The sequence below is a fragment of the Anabrus simplex genome, chromosome 3 (genome assembly GCF_040414725.1).
Source record: "Anabrus simplex isolate iqAnaSimp1 chromosome 3, ASM4041472v1, whole genome shotgun sequence".
Classification (NCBI taxonomy): Eukaryota; Metazoa; Arthropoda; class Insecta; order Orthoptera; family Tettigoniidae; genus Anabrus; species Anabrus simplex.
The window spans coordinates 365,574,520-365,601,416 of NC_090267.1; the positions used below are offsets into that span (position 1 = coordinate 365,574,520).

The window sequence follows — 26,897 nt, forward strand, 5'->3', positions numbered from 1 at the left end:
AACTGATCCACATAAATAAAGAGCTGATGTAACTGCCATGCCCCCAATATTACATTTCTTATTTTGCGGTTCTAATTTCCAAATTTGGGACCATTCTGGCATTGCTACCTGAACCTAAGGCCTGTTCTGTAATATTACTTAGTGTGTTAAAGGAACAAAATAGTAATTGCATGCATTGCTAAAACACAATAAACACTTTCAAAGAAACCTTTCCCTTGCCACTTGATTTATTACCTTCATTTCTCCCTTCATTGGTAGTAGTATCGTCTTTGGAGATTCTGAAAGTTGTGTCTAAATCAGGTGCATCACCCTTTTAGCAGCAGTCAACTTTTTACCGCCATCATAGAAGTATGGAACTGTCAATATCAGTTCTTGAAAATCCTGGCTCGTGCGGCATACAGCTTCCTCTACCATTTTCCTTCTATAGTAAGAAGAGACTGATGGGTGATTTGACTTTATTTTGTTAGTTTATCCCTTGAAATACAGCTTTCGGTAGGCCAGCTCTGAAATCTCTATGTATCAACGATTGTTTTAGTAGAGAGTATTCAAAATCATTCACATCGAAATGCTTAGAAAAAACACACTGTATTTTGTAGGCTTAAAACTTAGTCTGTTTACATTGCTTTTCCATAACTTGGAAATAGTGATTTTTCATGATCAGGAAACTGGTAGAAAGACAGCAATTTTCCCCCACAGCAGCCCCAGTTCGTCCAATGTTCAGCAGTATTACTGTAGCCTGATTTCCTTTTTCCCTTCATGAACCCCCACAAAGCATTGTCTAGAATGGACAAGTCAGGACTCCTTGGTGGCTAGGTCAGGGAGGCCTGTGCTGCCTCTGATCCGTGCCCACTCCACATGTTTGAGAAAAATTAAGGTATTCTCTAACACAGGTAACAAAATGCGCAGGGACTCCGTCTTGTTGCATGATTACGGTATCTGCTTCTGCAATTCCAGCTTAGATGAGCAGCAGAGAGAGCCATTGTCAGAGCATCTCTTTATATGACCACCCATTAACAGCATCATTAAAACAATGTGATCCAAAAATATAGTTCACAATCATGCCGGCCCAGAGCATAACATGTGGTGGATTATTTTTGATTCCTATGAGAATCAGGATTGTCCTTAGCACTCACCTGTGAACGTGATGTTTGCTGCGATCATGTTCCAAATGTAACCTTCGGAGAAGGGCAACGCAAACATTGCATCAAGCGTTCATATCAGCATCACTCAGCTGCTAATAGACAGTGGCTGAAATGATTTTAAGCCTTTTATCATATGGCATTACATTGTTGTCTGGAGTATGCCAAGTTTAGCTGAGCGATTACTTATAGATTTCGTAATTTATGAGCTTCATATATTAGTTATAGATTTACCAGGTGATTGCTGAACAGATGTCTGCATATTGATGCACGTTTTCCTTCTCGTTGCGGGTCTTCTGCTTTGAACTTTACCGCTCACACCCCCTATTTCAAACGCACAGTCTTCCCATCGTATTAATGTCATTTTCAGGGGCATGAAACTCTGAACTTTTCTAGGAAGTGATTAAAAATGTCCTCCTTCATCGTACCAGTATTGGGTCTCTCGTGCACCTACACTGTGGCAACCAAACGCTGATCAACAGAATACAAACTTGTGTCAACCGAAATCACAGACAGACATTCTAGTTCCAACTGAAGCATGCAGTTTTTTCATGCTCTGTTAAGACTGTTATGCATTATTATGCAAGAAATGAGGTAATGCAACTTTTAGCCCATCCTTAATAACATTAAGGCCCAGTTGCATAAAGACATCTGACCGGAGATCAATTTAGAACTTAGTTCCGAAAATGAACTGAGATTACGACTGTCACGTACAAAACTGAACTCTGCTTACACATGTGCAGTTCAAATGTAATCGGAGTTCAGAAAAGTGCACGTGCAACACCAAATGAAATATGAAATAGCTTTGCCCGTTGGATAATACTACAATACTTAAATGGTGGGACTGACCTGGCCGTGACTGTCAACAAATGAAATACGAAATTGCTTTGCCCCCTGGATAATACACGATGAATTGAAGCCATTAAATTATAAAGAGAAGAAGAAGAGCTGGCCTCTTTGACTGTCAACAAATGCAAGTCGTTTGCAGCATGTACTGGAATTTCTTCATATGCTTTTCTTGCTGCAAACACAGATGAATGAAAAATGGATATCCAACTTCCCTCAGTCAACCCTTGTTTCTTTTTTTCCCCCCTGATCTCCACAGTATTAAGTTTGCAAAGCCTAGTGAATCTTTCATTTTCACGACCTTCGTGGCCATTCTTTCTTTTATTCATTTTTTGAATAATCTATTAGTGTTAAGAAAGGGGTAATTTCCCAGTTGCACTAGGCTCGTTTGGTCTTGTGTGATTTAATATCACGTCAGGATTAGAATGTTGTCACATAGAACCTGTTGCATGTCCATTTTTCCTTTACATTACCTGTTAGCTACGGCGATATTAAAGAAGTTTTAAATCATACATTTGGCCATAGTGCTTTTAAGAGCACAGCACAGCGAATACGTAGCTGTCAGGAAAAGGTGAAGCAACTCTGCATGTCGATAGCTAGCTCATGTTTCATACGTAGCGAATTGAACAGAGCACTCCCCGGCTGGCATATGAAGTACGTTTGAATACATTACATTTTCTCGAGAAGTACTTGGATTGATTTTCGGAATAATCACAGTGCTGAACTTGTAATATTTGTAGATTTAAGACTAGGTGTAGAAAACAGTGCAGTTCCATTTTAAAAACAAAGTTAATAGCATTATCTCAGAGAATATTGACGCCATTCTATCTTGAACGGTCCATAATGTTATTTGAGATGGACAACTAAAGCTGAATAACCCTCTATACCTCAATAACCAGACATCTGTAAAACACGAACATAAGCAATTCATTGAGGTTATGTTGTAGAATTATGTTTCACTGCGTTATACGAAGTTTATATATGGACAACTATAGCTAACAATGTATTAGCTTAGCCTATTGTGAATTTTCTTATGATTTATTGTGACAACACAGGTAACAGTATGTTCACAATCAGCTGTTCTTGTATCTCGAATAGAAAACAACTCCTTGAACTGATATCAGAGTGTTTAATCAGAGAAATTTCTCCAGTCAAACTTAATCCTAGTTCAGGGCGAATTGATCTCAGATTAACGTTTATACAACAAAAAATCCGAGTTTAGCGTGAACTGAGATCAATTTAATCTCTGATCCAAGATCAAACTGTTTATGCAACCGGCCCTAAGTCACACATACACAAAGATTAAATACCATACCTTATTGGTTTTTAATCAAAAGTGTAAGTGAAGGAATTGTATTTCTCACATTCAATATTCAACTCTGTAGAAAGCTGTCCTTTGTAATATATGCTATTTGAACTGGAACTGCTATATGAACGGGAACTAGCCATGTCTGCAAAAATAATTACTGAATGAAATGATACGTAAAAAAATATGGTCTTGGAAAAAACAGAGAAGGAAAATGGCATAGTAACACTGCTTGAAGTACAATTTTCACTTACTTTTGCCCAAGTATGAAGAGCCATAAAAACTTCAGTCTCGGCATCACTGACTCCAATACTGAGTATCTTCTGGTTTTGCACAAATTCTTCCAATACTGTCCAAAGTTCTTGAAGGGCAGGAAGTAGTAAATTAGAATCTGTCTTTCCAGGATAAGCCAACACAAGTGAGTCAATGAAAGGTGTGTCCAACGCTGTAAACACTACATCCCACAAATATTAGCCAGTATTTAAGCCAACAGCAAACATACTGTACAAGCAACATCAATAGTTTAAAACATACACAACAGATTAAATTACAATGTGGGTGATATCTCAGGTACCAGACAGAGAATTTTTAATCATAGGAAGCACAGAACTCTGCAATACCAACACTATAACATTGCGTGTCATTTCACAGAAAATTGTAAACTGTAATTTCAATCCATAAGGGTGTTTTTATGATGAACATGCTGACAAACATTTTTGACACCGTCTTGGGAAGTTGCCTTACCACTAGGGAGCAGATATTTATGTGTTAAAAAAAAAATCTAAAATATTTATTTTGTGTGCTATAAACCTGAAAATATTTGATAAAAATTTTAAAATATCCTGCTTTAAATATCACATAACTACTCATGTTCAAAAGGTAAATACGCGTAAAGGTTTGTATTGAAATGTATTAATTTTTCTAGCAGCTAATGGTCATACATTAACCGAGTGTTTAGTGACACAATGAACTATACTAATACATGTGCACATATTTAATCTGTGCTAATAGGCCAGTCAAAGAAAACTTCAATTTCCTGCATTAAGGGCATGGTATCTGTCACACTGCCGATGACACCACATACATATATACTGTGAATCCAGTACATGATACTTCTTGAGTTGACAAACCTTGTGATGAAACCCATGTATGGTAAAACGAGTTACTGAGTGTCTCAGTTTGTACAGTGTTCACTATCTGTCCACTCAGTTATTGTTAGAGCATCAGTGACATAAAAGTCGTCCCATATTTTGTATTTCTTCCACTTCACTTCATTTCATTTCATTTCATTTCATTTCATTTAAGAGTTCCCGTATCTCGTTATATAGGGCAGCATTATCCGAGTTTGTAGGTCTTCAATAAAGAATGTCCCTTTTGTGATTTCATATACCAAACATGCTAGAGCAAATTTGGACACACCCAACACTTGTTTCAAGTAAGATGTCTTGACCTTCTCTAGCTCCTCCAAGTCCAGTTTTACATGGGTTATTTATCTTTAATGAAGTCATGGCTGCTTTCAGAGAGATCTGGTTTATCTATCTGAAGTTGTTAATGCTATTAATCCAGCTATGCTTCTACAGCATCTTCAATATGTGCTGCAAACACAGTTCCACTTAACCGTAATATAACTCAAAAATATTTACATTTGTTGACTAAGTTAATATTCGTGCCATCACATGTGAAAGTTCCATTACCCAAGAGTCGACCTTCTCATTTGAATACCATAGCTACAGTCTTGTTTTTGCTGACGTTTAGTGTATTTTCCTTGGACCAGTTCAATAACCTTTCCAGTGAATCTTGCAGTTTGTCTTGGTTCTGAGAAAAGAACACTATTTCATCTGCATAAATTAATATCTTGACTTGGTCTGTGGCACAGGCTTACATTATATCTTAGGTTCCTATCTTGACTAACAGTGAACTGATGAGGTCACCATGGAGTACTCCTACAGTCTGCAGTACAGGTTTCGAAGCTGACAAGTTTTATATATATATATATATAATTCTCTGATAAGATATTTCTAAGTAGTCTTAATATGTAATGATCTCCAATAATGTTTTCTATTTTATTCAATACTAGCAAGATACCCGTGCTTTGCTACGACTTTAAAATTAAAGTTATTATTCAAAGTTTTACATTTTGGAGAGTCCTCTGTCGGCCAAGCCTGTAAAATACGTCCTCAGTTCGTACATCAAACGGTTTTGGGCGAATGATTATGTATTTTATAATTTACCACTCACTTGAACCCCGTATGGAAGAATTTGAAAGTTTTAAACCATATCTGATTTAACATCTAGGACGTAAAAGTGACCAACCTGTGAAATTTTGATTTTGTACGTCGAACAGTAATGGAGGAATGAATAGCTGATAGGGAATCTGCTAACTGGGCGACTGCCCTAAATGCAGATCAGCAGTGACTGATTGATAGACAGCAATTACTCTCTGGACTACTACTACTACTACTACTACTACTACTTTTTAAGGGGCGAATGTTTTGAAATATTTACTATCATTTAGGATATAGAAGACAACCCTTCATAAGAAAAGTTATGTCTGAGCTGAAACGGTTTTGGAAGAATGGATATTGTGTTTTGAGACTCAATTACCATCTAAACCTCTTAGGGGAGAAACATTTTGAAGTATACGGTATTTTACATGTAGGACATAAAAGAAGACCCTTCTCGTAAAATTACAACTTTGTACGCAAAATTGTTTAAGATGGATGAGTTTATGGAGTTAACCTCATTTGACACTTTAGCAGTGGAACGGAAAATCTTCAGCATTTGATTCCCTCCCCCTACCAAAAAATGTGTGTTTCTTTATTTTTAAAAGAGATTTCAAATACCAATTTTCACGTCCATAACATCCTTTGTTTTTGTAATATAAGTATTCTCATACAAAGGATTAAACTCATTTTACAATTATTTACCCACCCTTAATTGGATTTTCTGAAAACAAAAGAATGCACGTTTCTCTATTTAGAAGATTTCAAATACAAATTTTCATGTCTGCAACATCTTCAGTTTTTGAGATATACGTATCCTCACAAAAAGAATTCAACCCCTTTTCAGTCCTTCTTACACCCCATTTAAGTGGATTTTACAAAAACAAAAATATGCGTTTCTTTATTTTTAAAAAGGAGATTCCAAATAACTTACCAATTTTCACGTCTGTAATATCTTCAGATCCTGAAGTACCAGTATCCTAATAAAAATAATTCAACCCCTCTTTCAGTCCTTTTTACCCAATCCCCAAAGTAAATTTTCCGAAAACAAATAGTGTTACTTTATATTTAAATGATTAAAAATACCAATTTTCACGTTTGTAAAATGTTTTGTTTTTGAGATATACTCATTTTAAAAATTCAACCCCTTTGTCAGTCCTCCCCCCCCCCCAAAAGCAGGTTTTTCCAAAAATGTTTATTTTTAAAGAAGATTCCAAATAAAACTTTTCATGACTAACATCTTTAGTTTTTGAGATATAAGTATCCTCAAAAAGACATTCCAACCCCTTTCTCACCTTTTTTCACCCCCTTAAGAGGATTTTTCCATAAAGAAAAAAATGTGTGTCCTTATTTTTAAAGGAGATTCCAAATACCAATTTTCACATCTGTAACATCTTCAGCATTTGATGTATAAGTATCCCCATAAAAAAGAATTCAACTACACTTCTCTTCACCCACACCACCCCCCATAAGCGGATTTTCCGAAAACATATTTTTAAAGGAGATTCCAAATACCAATTTTTATGTCTGCAACATCTTCAGTTTTTAGATATAACTATCCACACAGAAAGAACTCAGCCCCTTTTTCAGTCCTTTTCACACCCCCTTTAAGTGAATTTTACGAAAACAAACAAATACGTGTTTATTTTTAAAAGAGATTTTTACGTCTGTAACATGTTATGTTTTTGAGATATACTCATTTTAAAAATTCACCCCCTTTGTCACCCCTGTTTACCACCCCTTAAGTATATTTTCCAAAAACAAAAATGTGTTTCTGTATTTTTAACAGAGATTTGTCACAATATCCAAAAATCTTCCCTTAGTGAGAACCTACATTGTAATATGAATGTATCCCCAAAATTTCATTTCTTTATGGCCAGTAGTTTTGTCTCGGCAATGATGAATCAGTCAGTCAGTCAGTCAGTCAGGACAAGTCATTTTATATATATAGATAGATATATATAGCTTCTAACTGAGTTATACGCTTTTGTAAAGTCTATAAATACAGCACACAGCTTCCTATTTAGTACTCTGAAGTTTCTTCAATTTCATCTAGAAGATATTTTACTTCTTGGAGAGTCAATCATCCACTTCGGAAGCTATACCGTTCTTCTGGGATGTAATGTTCCACTAGTTTTTCTAATCTTTCTGATACTAGCCCTGTTAAAATTTTTAATAACATGCTTTTAAAGCAATTCCTTGATATGAGTTTGTATCATTTACATCTCCCTTCCCTTGATTATGATGATGTTTATTGTTTAAAGGTCATCGGTCCCTAATGGTACGAGGTGCAAAGAAATGAAATGATAATTAAAACTTAAAAATGTATCCATTGACTAAAATATAAAATGAATGATGGTGAAAAACTGACCATGAATCCAAAACAATCAGTGGACTCAATTCACAACGCCTTCTTTTCCGAGATAATGCTTGTCCAAAATCCAGATCACTAGCCCCTCATAATAGCACTAATCACTGGTAAAGCAAAACCAGGATGTTCCTCTTATAGTGGTACTAATCACAGGTAACAGAGACTCAGGGTGTTCCTTGCATGGTGGTACTAATCACAGGTGATGCAATCCCATGGTATGTCACACATAATGGCACCACTTGCAGGCAACACAGACCCCTCCTCACATAGTGGGACTAATCATGGATGCCGGTATTCCCATGGTGTTCCCCACATAGTGGAACTAATCACACACCACGCATACTCTTGGTGCTGCTCACCTGGTGGTACTAATAATATGCTATGCAAATCCACAGCATATCACACTTTATTGTACCACCCACGGGCAACACAGACCCATTGTGTTCCTAACGTAATGTTACTAATCACCAGTAGTCTCACGGTTCTCATTTCATCATCCCTTGGTCACCCCTTTCAGTCACCTCTTACGACAGGCAGGGTATATTATTCGTCTGCATCCTCTACTCACAGGGGGTTATAGAGAATTTTCAAAATGGAATGTCTCCATCTCTGCAGTATATGTCCTGCTGAGAGAGCTGTTTTAGCAGGCCTTTCAGTGTTATCCAGCCTGCTTTGATGTGTTTTGCCGTTGTGAATAGATCCATTTCTAGCTGGGGATAATTCGTTCCATCGTTCTGTGGTCTGGTTTCTTTAGAACTTCTGTAAAATGCGTCTCCCATCTTTGTATTGGGAGGGGTCTTGGAAATTTAGGCTGTTTCACTTTCAGTATCGTAAAAGATTCTTTCATTGTTAATGCTACCTGTTTTTCTTCTTCCTTCTCATTGTACTGACTTTTTGCCTCTTTGATTGTAACTTTACATTGTACCAGTAAAACGTAGCCCATACTAATTTTGTTATTTGAAAAGAGCATGAATTAAAGTTCTCAAGGTGCTTCCTAGGCAAAAATAGCTAGGGCTTGATACAGGTGGATAGTTCTATATACAATAGGTGAAGATGTACTTTGAACTCTTGGTTTATTCAAAATTTTGGCAAGTTTGAAATTCACATCAACTTGGTACAGTGAACCGCCATCTCCCAATTCGTCTTCCAAAATGGTTCTTCAGGTAACTCTTACTCCAGGATCCTCTTGTCACCATGGGGTTGTACTCGTACTCCAGGATCCTCTCATCACCATGGAATTGGACTCGTGCTCCCAAGTCCATTCGCCACCCTGGAATTGAACCTGTACCTCGTACTTGAAGGTCTGAAATTTCTCGTAGGTCTACAGCGATCTTCATGTGGGGTGATCACTCATGGTTTAGCTTTATACAAGTGTACCCTGTCGTACAGTCCCCCGACACGTTCACAATCACTTGTCACCAAAATTTGCAAAGTATTGCCTTTAATTTATATGGGCAGACAACACGTAGTTTGAAATATGCCAATAAACTTCACTTGACATTTGCAAATAGAAATTAATGAATGTCACTTCAAAATGTTATCAAATGTGAATAGTATTGATTTAAGAAATGGAAATGTTACCAAAAGAATGAAATATGATGGAACACAGTTTATGGTTATTTACCACTGAAAAACGATGAAACTAAACATAGATCACATGTTATACACTGTCTGTGGTTACTTGCCACAATGTAAAAATAATACTGTCGCATTTGACACACAAAAAAGAGCTATTAAAGAGTTTATCTGTACAACACTGCTAATAGCGATGTAATAAATAATAACCAGTCAGTCACTCTTAGCGCAGTGAGGCTCATAAGAACAAAATCACTGAAGAATATTTAGAAGCAATTATATGCAGAAATCAGTTTGAATCCAGTTAACACCGTAATGGATTATCAGTTTAAGTCACTCGTATTTAATAATACGGTTGGCACTGTCTATTGTACTTAAAGTTTATCACTAGTCAAGGAGCACTTAAGTGTTGAATGGCAAGAAATATGCAAACACTTGTGTTATAATGATGAGATATCTCAAACACTTTCAAATATCACAGTTACTGAAATGTTAAATATGTTCTAACACTTGCACAGCAACGAAATAAGTTTAACACTTCACTTGGATTTTGATCGAAGAAACATCAAGTTCCACAGTTTGAGAATTACACTAAGTTCAATTCTCGGCGTGAGAATTTACAAGTCGCGTTTTACAATCACACGTCACCATGTCATCACTTCCGATGGACAGAATAACACAGGGTCTGACCAGGAAGAGCCCTTGCCAAAGAATATCTGTCTATCGCTGACAGTGTTTTATACTGTCAAGGCCTAAACGTCATATGATAACGTGATTATTTCAAAGTGGATTTACTCTAAAATCCCTTGACGGATTTTCTTGAGATATGCAAACAGAGACGTTCTTGTGATTGGCTACAGAATGGTGTATCTCCCAAGACAATACGACCATTATTAACAAAGTTTTGTAAATTTTTGAATCGAAAATTCTTGAATGCATGACTCCTGGATTCCAGATGCATCCAGTTCTCGCCCCGAGGTATGTTGACGAGCTGGGCGGGCTAGCCTGCCTTGCTCCTGAATCTACGTCATGCACAGCTGTTCGCTTGCTCGCTGCCTCGTCCCAGCAGCTGTAAACACAGCGAGCTTGGAGTTCTCGGCAAGCGTGATAATTATAAGACATTACTCTTAATAAATACAGCATATACCGTGCGTTCCCGGTACAACATATTGACCTTTTCCTGGCATATTCCCTTAGGTCGCATTAAAATACAATTCCACTGAACGTGCTCCTGAAGGCAAATCGGTGTCTATATATAGAAAAGTACAGTACAGTATATTAACGTTTGATTTGTCTGAGCAGATATTACGGTATTTACATAAACAGTAATGTTTTGTTTAAATATAGGAAAAACAACCAATCATCTTTGAAAAAATTATACCAGTTCATACTCGCCAATCACACGCTACATGTTAGTTGCTAGAAGCATCTCAGAATTCCAGTGAACAACAAAGGTCATCGCCAAATTGTCCATTACAAATGCATGCCAATTATCCCTAAAGAAGGCCTTATACTGCAAAAAATATTGCTCCACATCACAGGATGTCAGACATGCATTGTTACAGAGAAGAATGTCACCAACACTAATGCCTTCAATTTCACAGACATGAGCACCTAATATTCTAGCAACTTTGCACATTTTTTTTAAACCCTCTGTTTTTACAGAACAAATTTTGATATTTGACCCTTACCTGCAACCAGAGAGTGAATTGAATTTATTTTCAACAGAACGTACTTCCTTCACTATTTTGAACAACAGGTTAGTGGATTTTTCAAGTATGTTTATGGTTTTACACAAGAAGCTTAGATTGGCTGATCATTTTTCAAAGAGCTGTCCTTCAGTAACTCTTGAAGAATCTCAATTGATGATTCGACGTTTTAATCTAATCTACTCCAACGGATGCAAAACTTTCAAAATTGTATGAGCAGTATACCACTGCACTAAGCCAGGTATCGCAGCATGTGACAATAGGCAGAGGAGAAAGTGCAAGACCTGACTTTTGTCTTTTAATAAATCGATTCTTGAGGATACTTTTACAAAGACTTTTTTGCCATTAGACACTAATTTATCCACTTTAGGATACTGAGCCCTTACAGTTTCACATAACCTGTGTAAAGCATGAGCTACCAGTATGCAAGTTACGAGTGTATCATTTTCAGAAAGCTTACAAAAAGGCTTTTGGCTGCCTTTTTCACGTAAACTGCATTATCAGTAAATAGAAGCAATACATTATCATAATTTTACACCTTTTCGCCAAAGTGCATGGCTTTATTAAACTATTTAGCTACAGTGACATGGTTTGCAACAGGCAATTCTTTACATGCTAGCAAATAAGAATGTTCACAAGCAATTTTGTCATTCTTTAACACACCAAGTACAACATTTCCAATGTTACTGCCACTTGAATCAGAGGTTTTGTCAATGATCAACAGTTTTTCACTATCACATACTGCCTGAACTCTTTGTAAAGTTTCTTTGTAACATTGAGATATAGTTTTTCCATAACATGGATTCGTCTGGAGGCTCAAAACTGATGTAGTTTGTTAGGAAATTTCTCAGTCCTGGATTATTTATTTTGCCAAGAGGAATGTTAGCGCAAACAAATGCTCTACGTAAATCTAAATAATGCAGGGAGTATTTGGATGGGCCTATATTTCAAGTAGCTGGTTCACCTATAAGCAATTGTCGCAACGCACACGCAAAGCAGCCACAACATCCTTATTTCCAGACAAAGCTGGGTTACTTGAGAAAGCTGATCTGCCTTTACTATTTTACTAAATGGGTGGCAAAATCGGTAGTGAAACTGTTTTTAAATTCATCTACCTATTGTTGAAGACGCGATCTTGTACTTCACTTTCGGCACTGCTTTGTAGGTTACATATGAATTTATTATGAATCACTGTTTCAATTTTTTTTTTTAAAGGAAAAGCAGCAGACACTGAGGGAGATAATTCTCTCTTAAAAATTCAGACAAAATCACAGTAAGTAAGTAAGTAAGTACGTAAGTAAGTAATAATAATAATAATAATAATAATAATAATAAAACAAATAACTAAAATATATGCTACTACAAATCAACCAATAGCTGTACAGGAGTAATGAGTATAAGCAAGAATCACAGGAAAGGATATTTATTTTATCTCTCCCAATGAAATAAGTTACGACCTTGTTGCAGCTGTCGCGTAACTTGGCTAGATTATGCTTCTTTGATTATTGTACAACTTGCCCAGTATACTGCATCGAAAACTTTTGATGATATGCAATAAATGTGCAAATATTGTGCTCTGCATAAATAGTAGACAGTCAGCTCTCAAATCAAGTCGTGTTGCTCGCTGTCCAGTAATATATGCATACTTAGTGTTTACGCTCATTTATATCTTTTAAGTTATGATTTTCTTTGAATTACGTATCAGTTGTTATAGCTGCCTCTGTGGATCAGTGGTAGAGTGTCGGTCTCCGGATCCCAAGATAGCGGGTTTAAACCCGCAGAGGTAGTCTGATTTTTGAAGGGCGGAAAAAAGTCCATTCGACACACTATGCCGTAAAATGTAGGGTTGTAAAAGATCTTTGGCGACACATTTGGTGCTTTCCCGACAAAATTAATTAAATCTCGTCCATAGGTGCCCACGAGAGTTTCGGTTTCCTCGGTCTGCCATGTAGTGGGCCTAGAGTAAAACGGAATGTCGAAATTGACGAGCAGACAGCCAGATGGCGTCAGATTGAAATGTCTGCACCGGTATGCAACTTCCATATTTTTCAAATATTGTTTGTTATATACAGTCCTACAAAAAACAAGCATGGTCCGTACAGGCCAGATTCAGTTTGTGAGTGCATCGTCACAGATGCAGTAAATATAGTTTTTTGGATCGTCCTTATAGATGACATTGAGTGTTTCACAGTATTGTGCATTCACGCCGACATATTGAGGGAACAACCATTGCTGGCTAGTGATATGAGCCATCAGGCTGGACTGATTAGGTTCTGCTAGTGACAAGATCATTCAGCTGGGGACAAGCAAATATGATGTATGGGCGTTAGCCCTCAGGTTAGAGCCGCTAAGCCACCAACAGGCACCTGGTGCCCCCTACGAGGTTACTGGTTAGTACCAAAAATCTGAAATAATACGAGATCAGTGCATTCTATGTTCAACAGTGAACAAAACTTCAACTAATGAAAACTGTGGCAGGGGATATAAAGTGCTGGCTGCTAGTGGAAATTCGTGAATTCATTTTTGGTGTGGGTGGCAGTATTTGAAGTATGTACTGCTAGGCAGCCAATAAAATTTGTGGCTTAATGAGGATAGAGAGTTTCCTGAACGTTCCCCAAGTGCTTTAAATTGTAGGCACATATCCAGCACCAGAAAGAATGTTAATTCCATACACTTTCAAGTCAATATCTCTGTTACACCATCCACAGTGATTTGAACACCTAACTAAGCCATGATTAACTAAACAGGCAGTGAATTTCCCCTTCTTGCATGCTTCAACTCTTATCAGGGCATTAGAAACTGCTCTCAAGCCAATAGGAACACAGGAATTAGTCAAATTTCACACATAGTGTGTATTTTAATTTCTCTATACAAGTAAGAATACTTCTAGGGACAAGCTGGTTGGTACCTGGCAAGCATAAAGGAAGAATCTCTCCTCTCAGCTACTTTAAGTATTGTTTCACGTCATTTTTGCATGATTTTCTCTCCTATCTAAAAATGTGTACCCACTAGTAAAGTGTAACTTTAAAATTCAATCTAAATACAAACATATTGGTATTGGGCTGTGTCATCCATATTTTGCATAATGGTATCCAAAGTGCAAGCAACCTGTTACCAATGGATACTGAAACTGTCATGTGCAAGGTATTTTCATATTTTCACACATATGCTGTCCATGTAGCAAGTTTGCATGAATTTTGTGATTTTGCAGATATTCAATACAAACAAATTATTGGACATGTATAAACCAGATGGTTATCACTAGCACCGGCAGTTGACATGATCATTTCTATACTTTCGGGTTAGAAATTTTACTTCTGTTCACTAGAATTTAGCCTGTAATGTTGAAACAATTCTCTGAAAATAACACTTCTCTTCTATAAGTTCAGTTTTTGCATAGCCAGTTCAAAATGCAAAACATTTGCATTAAGAAGACTGAAAGCAAAAAAAAATGACTTTGATTGAACTTCTCTGTGTTTCATAGACTTATTGGCAGGATTGGAGATAGAAAAACAGAACATTATCTATCTACAAAAACAGAGTCGTTACTTCATGCATTACAAAAAGAAGGCAATATTAAACTAGCATTTCACCGGCAATGTGACGAGTTCTGTGACATGCATTAGTTACATCAAAAAGTGGGTCTAAAAAAATTAAGTTGAAGATCTTATGTCATTAACCTGGCTTTATTTAACCTTAAAAGACATTACATAGGCTGCCGCTACATCATCACTAACTATTTTAAACAACTCTGTCGTTCAAGACAATGACCACTACTTTGAGCAGTATAAACTCATTACATGTTATGAGTTATGTTTGAAACTTTTACATACAGTATAAACTCATCGAAAAAGTAACACAATCCACGAGGTTGACATGGAATTCCAGTTCCAGTGATAATATGTCTATAGAAGATAATAATAATGGTGTATGGCCTCCGTAGAGACCTGGTGCAAGTACTTCGAGTGACGTCGTATAGGCGACCGGCGTGTCTGTGAGAAAGAGCTCCTACCTAACATGAAATATAATGCTGAACACAGCACAAAATACCCGGCCCCCGAGTTGAAGGAATAAAAGTTTAAATCCCCAGCCCAGCCAGGAATCAAACCTGGGACCCCTTGGACCAAAGGCAGCATGCTAACCATTTAGCCCAGAACCAATGCTTCTGTGAAGATGTTTTTGCAATTATGAACACATTATGAAGAGATAAAAGGAATAAACTGGACACAATTTGTGCAAATAACCATTTAAATAACTAAAAATAATTCATGATCAGTACATTTATTTACGAAGTTGAAGTATACTTACTACTAAGAAGTGCCTCATGCAATGCTTCTTTCTTTAATGTTGAGATAAAAATTTTCACACTGATTTTTAACCCTTTTCTGTCTTCAGAATCCATTTTGGAAGCAAAATCATCTTCAATCCGATAAACCTGAGGAGAAAAATAAATCAATAAATAAATAAATAAATAAATAAATAAATAAATAAATAATACAGTAATGAAGATGAAGGAAATACACAAACAATACTTGATTACAGACTTTCACAGAAATTTTTTTAAAATAGGCGATAACACTGATGAAATATAAGGCCATAGGATTTAAAAGGTCTTAGTACTGGAAATTGGAGAAAATTAATATTCGTCAGTGTCCTATTATTAAGCATCATGATTAAATGTAAACATCTCTAGCAGCTACTTAAATATTTGGTGCTTCAACATCAGCTCTACTCTGGCAAAGCACTGTTGAAGAATTACTGCAAGTTACAGTTCAATTTCATTGCTTTCTTGTAACACATTTGTCTTCAAATATCAATATTTAACAATTCTATATAAAAACTGGATAACAGAACACAGAAGAAGGTAACCTGATTAGAACTCTTAGCCTTTTATTTTTTTGGTTTCTTTTTAACCTATACAACTATGAATCTACCATGGCACCCCATTGCTATCCCCCCCCCCCTTCCTTTTTTCAACCCTTACTAAATTACATGGCATGCAAATTCTACCCAAATTGTAACTGTAAATATGGAAGAAAGAAAAAAGAAAAATACAAGGTTTAGCTTCTGAAGTTAGTGAAATACAGATACTTACGACATCCAAATGAACTTCATTTCAATACAGCTTATAGCATCATAAATTTAAAGTACAATATGATTGAAACAATGATATATAACATTAATACCTATAGAGAAACACTGGTCCAAAATGCATTTTGGCAAATATCAGAAGCAAAAGCAAAAGCAAGGCTTGACATACACTAACTTCTTTCGAAGTCTTATGGGTAGAAGCCAAACTCACAGAAACAAAAAGTCAAAACAATGCAGTCAACTCGCACAGTCTTCGTCGTTTACTTCAAAATCTATAATTTCATCATAGATTAAAGAATGAATGAAGATGTAATTGCAGATAAGAAGAATCAAAGAGCACAACCTTCAAAGAAAAAGTGTTCATGAAAGACTCAAGTGGTCCAATGTGGCTATTAAAGTTAATAATAATAAACAGTTTTCTTTGATATAAACAACATTTATCATTCAGGGAAGTTCAAAAGTAGTCAGCGTATGAGTTTTATTATCTGCTTTTCAAATCCATAAGCTCACCTCAGTCGCTATTTTTGTTTTTTGGTTTACTTCGATGGTATTCACAAGTGTGGTACGCGTCCTACTAGGGGTCGTCTGAATGGGGTACGCAAATTTATAGTAGCTTCTGTTTAAAGTGAGCAGTTCAGAAAAGAGTTGAGACTGCTGATTTTCAATAAAATCTTGTTCTGATCTGGACTTTTTGTCTACCACTACACAGTCCGCCTTCGGAACTATTCATTCTAAGATGTGTGTCTGTTTGTACCTCCCAATGACTAGGTATGTAAAAATACTTAGTTATGCTGCATTGCTCTTTTTTTTAAATTGTTTCAAAATCCATTCATTCACTTCAATTTTTTTCAATAGCAGTGTGTATACAGTATAATAGTAATGGTTGCATTAATAATTATACTCGCATACATATGTTGCAAGGCAATGAAGACCTAACGATTCCACTCCCGGAGGGGGGAAAAACATACCCCACTTTTCTTGTGAAGGCTTGCCACATTGCCTGAGAAGGTAACAGAAGAGTCTAATGGCCGAATAATTGGGCTATCGTTAAGCAATGAAAATGCCCGGAGCAGTTCTCCGGCCATTGCTGACCGCTCAGTTTTCAGCTTCTTCTGTAAATTCACACCGAAGGAATGACGAAGTTTCCTTTGCCCAGCGAAGATATATACACACACACACACACAATAATTATTGTTATTATTGGGTAACAGGGTGGTGTAGCGGTTTAGCTGTTTGTCCGTCATCCCTGCAAACGTGCTTTAATTCCTGGTGTTGCAGGGGTGGTATTTTCAGTTGAAAATTCTGTGGTGTCAGGAAGGGCATTCAACCTTAAATCCCCGGCCACAACTCATTCATGCGTACATAGAACCTGAGCAAACAGGATAAGCTGCAGAAGATAACGATGATGATGATAGTTAACATTATTTAGCATCCATCAAAAATCATTTATTATTTCTGGTATAATCGCAATATACTTGAACTTCGGGGGTGCAAAGGTAAAACAATTGGATTTTGGGGGTACGGCAACCAGAAAGTTTGAATACGACTGTTTTACATCACACAGACAAAGGCAGGTCTTATGGCAATGATGGAATAGAAAGGAATAAGACTGATATGGAAATGACTGTGACCTTAATTACAGTACAGCTAGATGGTGTGAAAATACGAAACCACAGAAAATTATATTCAGGACCACCAACAGCAGGGTTTGAACCCACTATGTCCCAAATGCAAGTTCATAACTACATAACCCAAACTGCACAGCCAACTTGCATGGTCTTCTTAGTAATCTAGTTCAAAATCTATGATTTCAACAATGTTTAACAGTAAACAGGCTTCTCAATATCATTAGATTACATTTCACCCCAGTGTGGCAGTAGGCTCATCAGTTGGAATGCCACACCGCTCCAAATCACTGGCTAGTACATTGCTGAGACATCACTGGGAGCCTCCTTCGAAGCACAATACAGTAACAGTGAATTAGGGGAGGTAAAAATCTTCACTTGCCTGCCTTGGCATACATGATGAAAAATTAGGTTCACAGTTGGAAATAATAATTTGATTCCAACTGATAAGCCTGCTGCCACACAGGTTACCAAGATGCATCTTATTTGAATTGATATTCTCAACTGGCAAGATAAAATTATGGTTTCCAAACGGGGACCTAATATTTGATTAAATCTATCATTCCCAAGGCTTTTGAGAAATGGGCCGAAGACTGGCTGTTAGGCCCCTTTAAACAACGATCATCATCATCTTCTTCTTGGAGTCCGGATTTGCAGATTACAGTAAATGATAACGTTCCATGAGCTTCTTCACAGTAGATTTACAACATAACCTGTTCGGTGGACGATGCAGCAAGATCCGCGGCACAAGTTGGCAGGGAACGTGGATACATCCGCCGATCCTAATTATTATTATTTTCTCAGTTGCCTGCCTGCAGAGGTTTATTTCATTTTCAGCAGCGTATTCTGGATGAGTCTGCCATCTGATGTGAATTTTTTGAACTATGTTCTCCCTGTACCAATGTGTCATCTACGAATTGCATCATACAGAACGCAACTTACATCTAGGCAAGAACGACTTAAAGCCTAATAGCCTTGCACTGAAGCTTTAGCTCATCACCTAATTGTCCCTTGGATGCAATAATATTCATGTAGAAGGGATTTCTGGAGATTATGATAGAAAACAGACCTCTCTGATGATACATTAGAACTGTGACCTAATTTATTATCCTCAGTCTTGAGTTCTTCCTTCATGACAGGAGTGTGTGTTTACCGTGAGTTACACAACATTTCTTATCATACACATGTGTTCAGTATTATTATTATTATTATTATTATTATTTAGCATATGGCTTATACAGACCATATCAGTAATATATATACATATTTACAGCTGAGAAACAAATTAATTTGTGCTTCACAATTGAATATCAAGTTTTTCAATCCAACGCACAGCTTCTGGAGATACCAGCAGGAAGTCATCTTCATCATCGTGATATGCTCGAATCTTACATTCCCTGACGATATGATGAACAGTCTGGTGTGGAGCTCCGCAGTCACAGTCTGGATTAGGTAGCTTTTTCTACTTATGGAGAGCGGCTCTGCACCGGCCATGTCCTGTTCTGATTCTATTCAAGGCAGTCCAGGTCTTGCGTGGTAGGTGGGATCCACTTGGAAGTTCGGGACCTGAGAAGAAGGTATGAAAGCGCACATCCGTTGCTGCTTCCCATCTACTTTTCCACTCATCAAGAGATTTAAAATCCTTAGCATCCATGTTAGCAGCATCACGCAGAGTTGGATGGCGTGATTTCAGTCTATTAAGATTTAGAAATGGCAGGTCACTATTCACGAGTAGACTAGGATTTTTGAGATCTTGTGGAATTCCTTCATAAGGGCATTAGATCGGCGTAGATCAGGTGGCATTATACCAGTTAGCAGTGAAAGCCAATGAACTGGAGTAGATGTGATTGCGCCAGATATGATGCGCATTGTGGTATTAAGCTGGGTGTCAACAAGCCTTGTATGATGACTGTTCATCCAAACAGGTGCACAATACTCAGCACTTGAATACACCAAACCCAGCACTGAAGATCGCAAAGTGGTTGCTGAAGATCCCCAGGTAGTTCCACACAGTTTATGAAGGATGTTATTTCGAGACTTCAACTTTTGTGCTAAGTTCAGGAGGTGTTGTCAGAAGGATAGTGTACGGTCCAAGATGACACCAAGGTATTTTGGGTCCCAGTTATGACGAAGAATTCTCCCTCTGAAACTAACATTCAGTTTCACGTTCGCCAAACGATTATTTAAATGGAAGAAAGACACTTCTGTTTTACTCACACTGGGTTGAAGTCTCCAGATTTTGAAGTAATTTTCCAGTAAAGACAGGTCTTTGGTCAGAATCTCTTCAGTCGTCTCCATTATCTGATCTTGTACAGCTAGAGCCAAGTCGTCGGCATAGCAGAATATTCTGGATGAAGTGTCAGGAAGGTCAGAGAGATATAAGTTGAACAATAATGGTGAGAGAACTGATCCTTGGGGCAATCCGTTGTTTAGTTTCCTCTCCTTGCTTATCTTGCCTCCAGTGATTACTTGGAACTTCCGATCACTTAACATGTTGTTAATCAGTTGAGCCATCGTTCTGCATGGTATGATACAGGAACAATTCACAATTTCCTTCCAAACTGCAGAGACCCGAGTTCTATTAGATTTTTTTCTTACATTTTTTCCGCTAAAATGTCTAAAAGAAATGACCAGCCCCCACCGTTAGAGGAGGATGATTTATGGGCCATGATAAATGAAATGTTGGAATTTACTGGGGAAGATCATGATATTACTGAAGTAAGTTATGCCGAAGGGGAATATGTAAGTAACAGGAATTTACCTGGAACAAGTACAGCAGGCTCGAATGTACAACATTTGGGCCCAGCTGAGGGGAATGTTCAGCAGTCGTGAAAGAGACAACACGTGTTCAATTGCAGTGCAAGTAGCGATCATGACAGTGTCAGTAGCGATTATAATACTGATAATATTCCAACAGTGCAACTTCTTCGTCAACTTAGACTGAAAATGGACAAAGAAGGTCCAGCTTTGATCTAAAATTCCAAGATGGTGTAAAGGGAGAGTTTTTTAAAGAAAACAAAACAACAAAATATTTGAATTATTCTTTGACGACGAGATATGCTGGAACATACCTGAACAGACAAATCTTTACGCCCAGCAGAAACCTGCACATACAACTCAGTTTAGTAAGATGAAACGAAGGAGTCGAGATCAATCCAGGGTTCCAGCAAATAAGGATGAAATGAAGCTTTTCATGGGCATACTGCTGCCACAGGGGATTGTACAGAAACTAAATTAGGACAATATTTTTCTCGCAACTGCTTGTTGGCCATGCCTATCTTCTATGAGCTGAAGACAGAAGAGATTTTTCCTCCACAGCTCTTTACATTTCTCCAACAATGAGGCATATAACGGACAAATTCCTTTCAAAATTTACAAGATAAAGCCAGTATTTGACCACGTGGTAGAAACATTTTTCAAAGCTTATACAGCTAATGTCAAAGTTTCAACTGATGAGATCCTCTTATTATGGAAAGGGTGGCTAGGGTGGAAAGTTTACAGAGCAGCTATAATTACTGTAGAACGGACCACTACCATTACATAAACACATTCCTGGGTAGGCCTACAGTAGCTTAGGTGTGGTTTAGTGAAAGGGGTTTCTGTAATAACCTAGAACAATTGTATGGTACCATAGTGAGCTTGGCTTCCAAGAAGTGTTCCTCAATCTGTACACAAAAGTGAAAATAATAGACACAAGTGAAAAAACTAAAATGAATGTAAAACAAATCATTGATGAATTTAAATTGGAAAAATTCAGTATATGAAATTCTAAAATCTAAAGTGATGATAAAGCATGAGCGATTCAATAGAAATCGTTCTGTGAAAAAAGAAACTGAAAGGCACTGAATACCAAGAGAAAATTGAAATTATGTGGGAGTGGTTTGTCAGTACTCAGACAAAAAGAATCAGCATATATGGAACCTTGTTGCACAGAAGCTGGAGAATTACCACAAAAATTAGGAAAGTTGGATTTTAAGGCACCTAATGGCTGGTTATAAAGTTTTAGTAAAAGGCATTGTGTTTTTTCAACACTATTTGTGGAGAATCTGGAGATATAAACAAGGACTGTGTTACAGAGTGGAGTGAAAAACATGTGTTTGTTAATGGAGGTATGAACCACAAGACATTGTGAACTGTGATGAAACTACTCTATTTTTTCCAGTTTTACCTGACAAGACACTTTGTCTTAAAGTTTGAAGATGAGAGATGGAAAAAAACGCTCTGGATTGGAAACTCTGCTCGACCGTGATGGTTCAAGAACGTTGACATAAAGAGTCTTCCAATAACTTGGAAATCAAAAGACCGTGGATGACTGCTTGCAATCATGGAGGAATGGCTGCATGGACTTAAAGAGGGTGAAAGAGTAGCATCGACATATTGCTCTTATTTCTGTATAATGGAACATATCACCCACAACTTGAACACTCTAACATAAAACTTGCACGGTCTGCCGAATACAACAGTGTGATACCTTAGGATCAAGGCATAATTAAAATGCTTGAAAGGTAAGTACAGAACTTTTCTAATGCAATCCGTATTAGCAAGCACTGATGTTGCTTCATCTGCTTCAGAACTTGACAAATCCAGATCTGTGATGGATGCAATAATTTAGATTGCAGAAGCATTAAACAACTATCGAAAGGAACTGTGAAGTTCTGTTTTAAAATGGCAGGGTTGACTGTGACTGATGAAATGAGGAAATCCATTAAAACACTCCTAGTGATCCAAATGACTTACAAGTTGTCAACAATCATGTGAATTTCACATACATATTCACTAGAGCACCACAGTAAATGAAACCATTAGTAGCACCTTCCACATCTTTTGAGAATGCTGGGGTCAGAAACTAAATCTAGCTGTTTCTGAAAGCATACAGGAGCTATCCTTAACTCATTACATTTTGTGTTCAATGATTGCAGACTCACAGATATGCTTTTGCTATGCCTTGAAGCACAATATGACAATAGAAAAACAATTATGAAATTATGACTCATAATCATCATGTACTTAAAAGCCTATGCCTTGTGCTGTAATCAGCTTTCTCTATCCATTGCTAGCATCTTCATCTCCCCACAGAAGCTGCAGTTCACATGCATTATGAGGTTCTTGATGTATGAAAATGTTGGTTGCCCTTTTCCCTATCTTTCCAAGAACTTTCCCTTCCATGATGTTGCAAATGAAACTTGTGTTTCATTCAGTGGCCAAACAATTTCACCTTCTTTTTCTCTTAATTCCTCTGATGACTCAGCACTATGGTGTTACTTTTTCTTACAGTTCAGCTTGCTCAGTTTAATAGTCTCCAAAACCACATCTCAGCTGTTTCTAGCCTGTCCTTTTCTTGTTTTAGGATCAATGTTTTGCTCCCATAGGTTAGTACACTCGACACACAAGGTTTTACTAAAGTTTTTATTGATTAACATATTCTTTTTATTTTTAAATGCATTCTTAGACACAGCTATCTTCTTTTTAACCCCCCCCCCCCTCATGTTTTGGTTATTGTTAGTGATAATACTTTAAAGGTAACAAATCTCCCATCCATGATGGAATATTTTCTCAGTCCTGGCGAAGCTTATGACATCATAATGTTCTTTCTTTTGTATAATGTGGAATCTCCTCAATACGGCAAATATTACAATATGTACAATATTTGTGCATTTCTGGTGCTGGTATGATCAATGCGGTTGACACCCGTGTTTAGAGACAGTAATAATACAGATGGAGGAATGAATGAAGTACTTGACAACGCGTAAGTATCCAACTTGTACCAAGCAAGAAACATTCTCTGCGGGGCAAAAGACTTCATTCAAAGTGATTAACAACTTATGAAACATTTTTGAATCAACTACAGTCCTTCTAGTTGTAAGAAAGACCGAGAAAGAGGAGGAGACGGAAGGAGAAGATGAGTAAGAAGATCAAAACAAGATTCAAACCCACGAACAGGCCCACAGTGCTTTTGTGATGTAAAGCAATTTGTTATTACATTTAACTCTCCACTCTCCTTGAACTAATGTACTCAACTCAGGACTGCATTCAGAGAGACACGATAAGAGAGAAGAGGAAACAAGTTTCTTTGTTTAATTTCTGGTAGAAGGCTTAGTGTTAGGAGAGTACTGTATAGAGTTTTATGAAGGAAATAAGTATATCTTGTGTTCTGAAGCAGTGTAATATAATGTTGTGATCAATCAAATCAACTAATCAAATTAGTGTAGTACAGTACTACGTACATTAATCTGGATAATCATGCGTCATGAATAGGCAGATACAGGTAAACTCTAAATAATATTTAAAACTACTGTATATTGTATAATGTTTTGTGCAATGTGGACACTTGTCTAATTCGAAAAAAAATTGTCCCTTGCGATTCTACTTTGAGCAAGTTTTACTATAGTTTTTCTTTTTCAAGTCTTATTACAGCTTCCTGTCAATGACTTTCCTTGCTTACCATCACTGTCTTAGTCTTTCAGTGTTGGGTTTGAGCTTTAATATGCCTAAAACTTTCTCCATAATTTGTATTCATCTCCATTTCCGTTTCTTCAACAACAAGGTCATCTGCAAATCTTACACTGTGTAATCGTTTTCCATTTACTTCAATTCCTTTTGTATTCTCCTTCAGAGCAGTAATGGTTTCTTCAATGTACAGATTGAACAAGAAGGGTAATAAAGGGCACCCTTTTCTTACACCTCTCCTTATTTTTGCTATGTTCTTACTACCACATGGAGTGCGATTACTATCCGATGGCACAAACACATGCGAAGCCTGAGGTTGGCGGTGAAAGGAGGGGAGTGCTGCTGAGAGTGAAATGAAGCCATGTCACATTAATGTAATCGTCAGGAACCAATGTGAACAATTCAGTAGCAACTCGTGAATGTGCCTCCCCTTCACTCACGCTGCAAAACATAGTCTCATCCACAGATTAAACTAATTTAGCCCACAACCAAAATTTTGTGTCATCAGATAGTAATCATGCTCTACTTCAATTTTGGTGCCCTGTGACTTGTACAAATTTTGTATACGGCGCCTATCCTTCCAATCAAGACCAGCTCTTTTCATTGCTTGGAAAAAAAAAAAAAAGGAATTCCAATTTACTGTGTCAAAAAGTTTTTTCTAAGTCAACAAATGGGACATATGCCTCCCTGTTAAGTTCAATTGTACTTTCAATAATCAAGAGTATTGTTAAAACTGCCCCCTGGTGCCCTTCCCAGCTGTGAAGCCAAACTGATCTAGCTGTTTCTGAAAGTATACAGGAGCTGTATAATCATCTCAAGGTTAAGACCTGTTGTATTTGATTAGTTGAGTAGTTTTTGAAAGCATGGAAAAGAAGAGATATTGTTCTATAACCAGGACAATCCAAGGAATTTCCTTTTTTTTTTTTTTGAGGGGTGGTATCCTTTATTGACATGGAGGTTTAAGAGTGTGACATCAAATTCATCCCAATATATTGGTGGGCTTTTCCCATCTTTCTGAACCTGACTTCCCTCTTTCAAGTAGGACATAGTCTTCCACATTGCCCATATCCTCTCCACTGTACAGTGTAACTCCTCGTGGTATTCTTTCCAACATTTGCTGACCTCTTCACTATCAAAAAGTAATTACCCTTTCTTGTCTTTCACTGTGTTGCTCTTAGTTTTTAGCTTATACTGCAATGATCTTATTTTAGCATATACTTCGTCCATTTTCCCATTCTTAATATCATTCTCAACGTCAGTACTTCTTCCATCCATTCATTTATCTTTTTCTTGAAAACAGATTTTTAGTTTCCCTGTATTTCTCTAAATTACCATCTTTTTCCTCACTAGAATGAGATCAAGGATTTCTCGAGTTATCCATAGTGTAAGAACATGAACAGTACACTAGTACAAGTATTTCATGTAGCTATTTTAAAAAACTTCCAACAATTTCCTAGGCTGATGATGGCACAGGAAGGTGCCGAAACCGGTCCCAAAATGACAGATAATAAATGTGATATTTTAATAATTTCACTATTGTATTGTACTGAACAGGTGGAAACCTTTATCTTTATCTATAACACCTACCAAGACGCATGGCTAGTGCATAATATGCTTACAATATTGTGATTTTTTTATATCCCACCTATTCAATACAATTGGTTTTATGTTGTTAGATCATAATGCTACAATACTGTTTTATAGGGACATGTTTCGCTTGAATTTCAAGCATCCTCAGCCTATATAATCATCTCAAGGTTAAGACCTGTCGTATTTGATTAGTTTTGACAAATTTGTGCTTAATTATAATTCTAACAATAAAGTAATAAAATATATAAACATAGGAATTTATGAACACATTAATAGTTTAATAATATGAATGACTATACTAAAATTGGAATAACCGTTAATTCTAGAGATACTGACATCCAAAACACAGCGTCTTCAAATGTTGAAAATTTGGCTAAAATTGTTTTCTCAAAATTCTAGTTTATTAAAAACAATTGTAATTTGAATTCTATGTTAAAACTTGAGTCGTAATTATAGTTAAAACTTATTGGTGTCTTAAGATTAAAATCTTGGATCCGTTTAGAATTCAGCTTCTTGTTTTAATTTTGAGGCTTGCTACTGTAATTTAATAGTTTTGAAGAGTAAAATGTTGAATTAGTTAGTTTCATCGAACTAGTCTTGTTTTTACGATCAAATTTTCTGTTGGTAGTAGATTGTATTTATGAAGTATTTAGTCAAAAGGGACGTCAATCCAAAATCTTGAGAAGTTGATTTGTTTCTTTCATAATATTTGAATGATGGTGCATCCCTTTGACTGCTACTAGGGAACTTTGTGGACTTTGTTACATTACGGTGACTTATCTGTTGTGGTTCTACTCCTTGTGTAGAAGGGTGTATTTGACCCAGATTTTTAAAATCTATTTTTAGCCATCATGCATGACGTACATTCTGTTCTAATGAACTATTCTAAATAGTTTAATGCGATTTTTAAACATGCATTCAATATAAAACGCAAAATAAATACAATAATTTCATGAATTGTAAAATAGGCCTTAAT

At 36.8% G+C, this 26,897-nt stretch overlaps 1 protein-coding gene across 1 annotated transcript in view; it reads right to left on the reverse strand.

Annotated features, from left to right (window-relative positions):
• The window catches only part of Gclm (Glutamate-cysteine ligase modifier subunit), a 92,323-nt gene that overhangs the window by 44,066 nt on the left and 21,360 nt on the right, over positions 1-26,897 (reverse strand). The window contains exons 3-4 of the mRNA XM_067144517.2: positions 15,477-15,603; positions 3,546-3,745 (exon numbers count right to left, since the gene is read on the reverse strand). Coding sequence (XP_067000618.2) covers positions 3,546-3,745; positions 15,477-15,603 — 327 coding nt within the window. The remainder of the gene's footprint in view (positions 1-3,545; positions 3,746-15,476; positions 15,604-26,897) is intronic.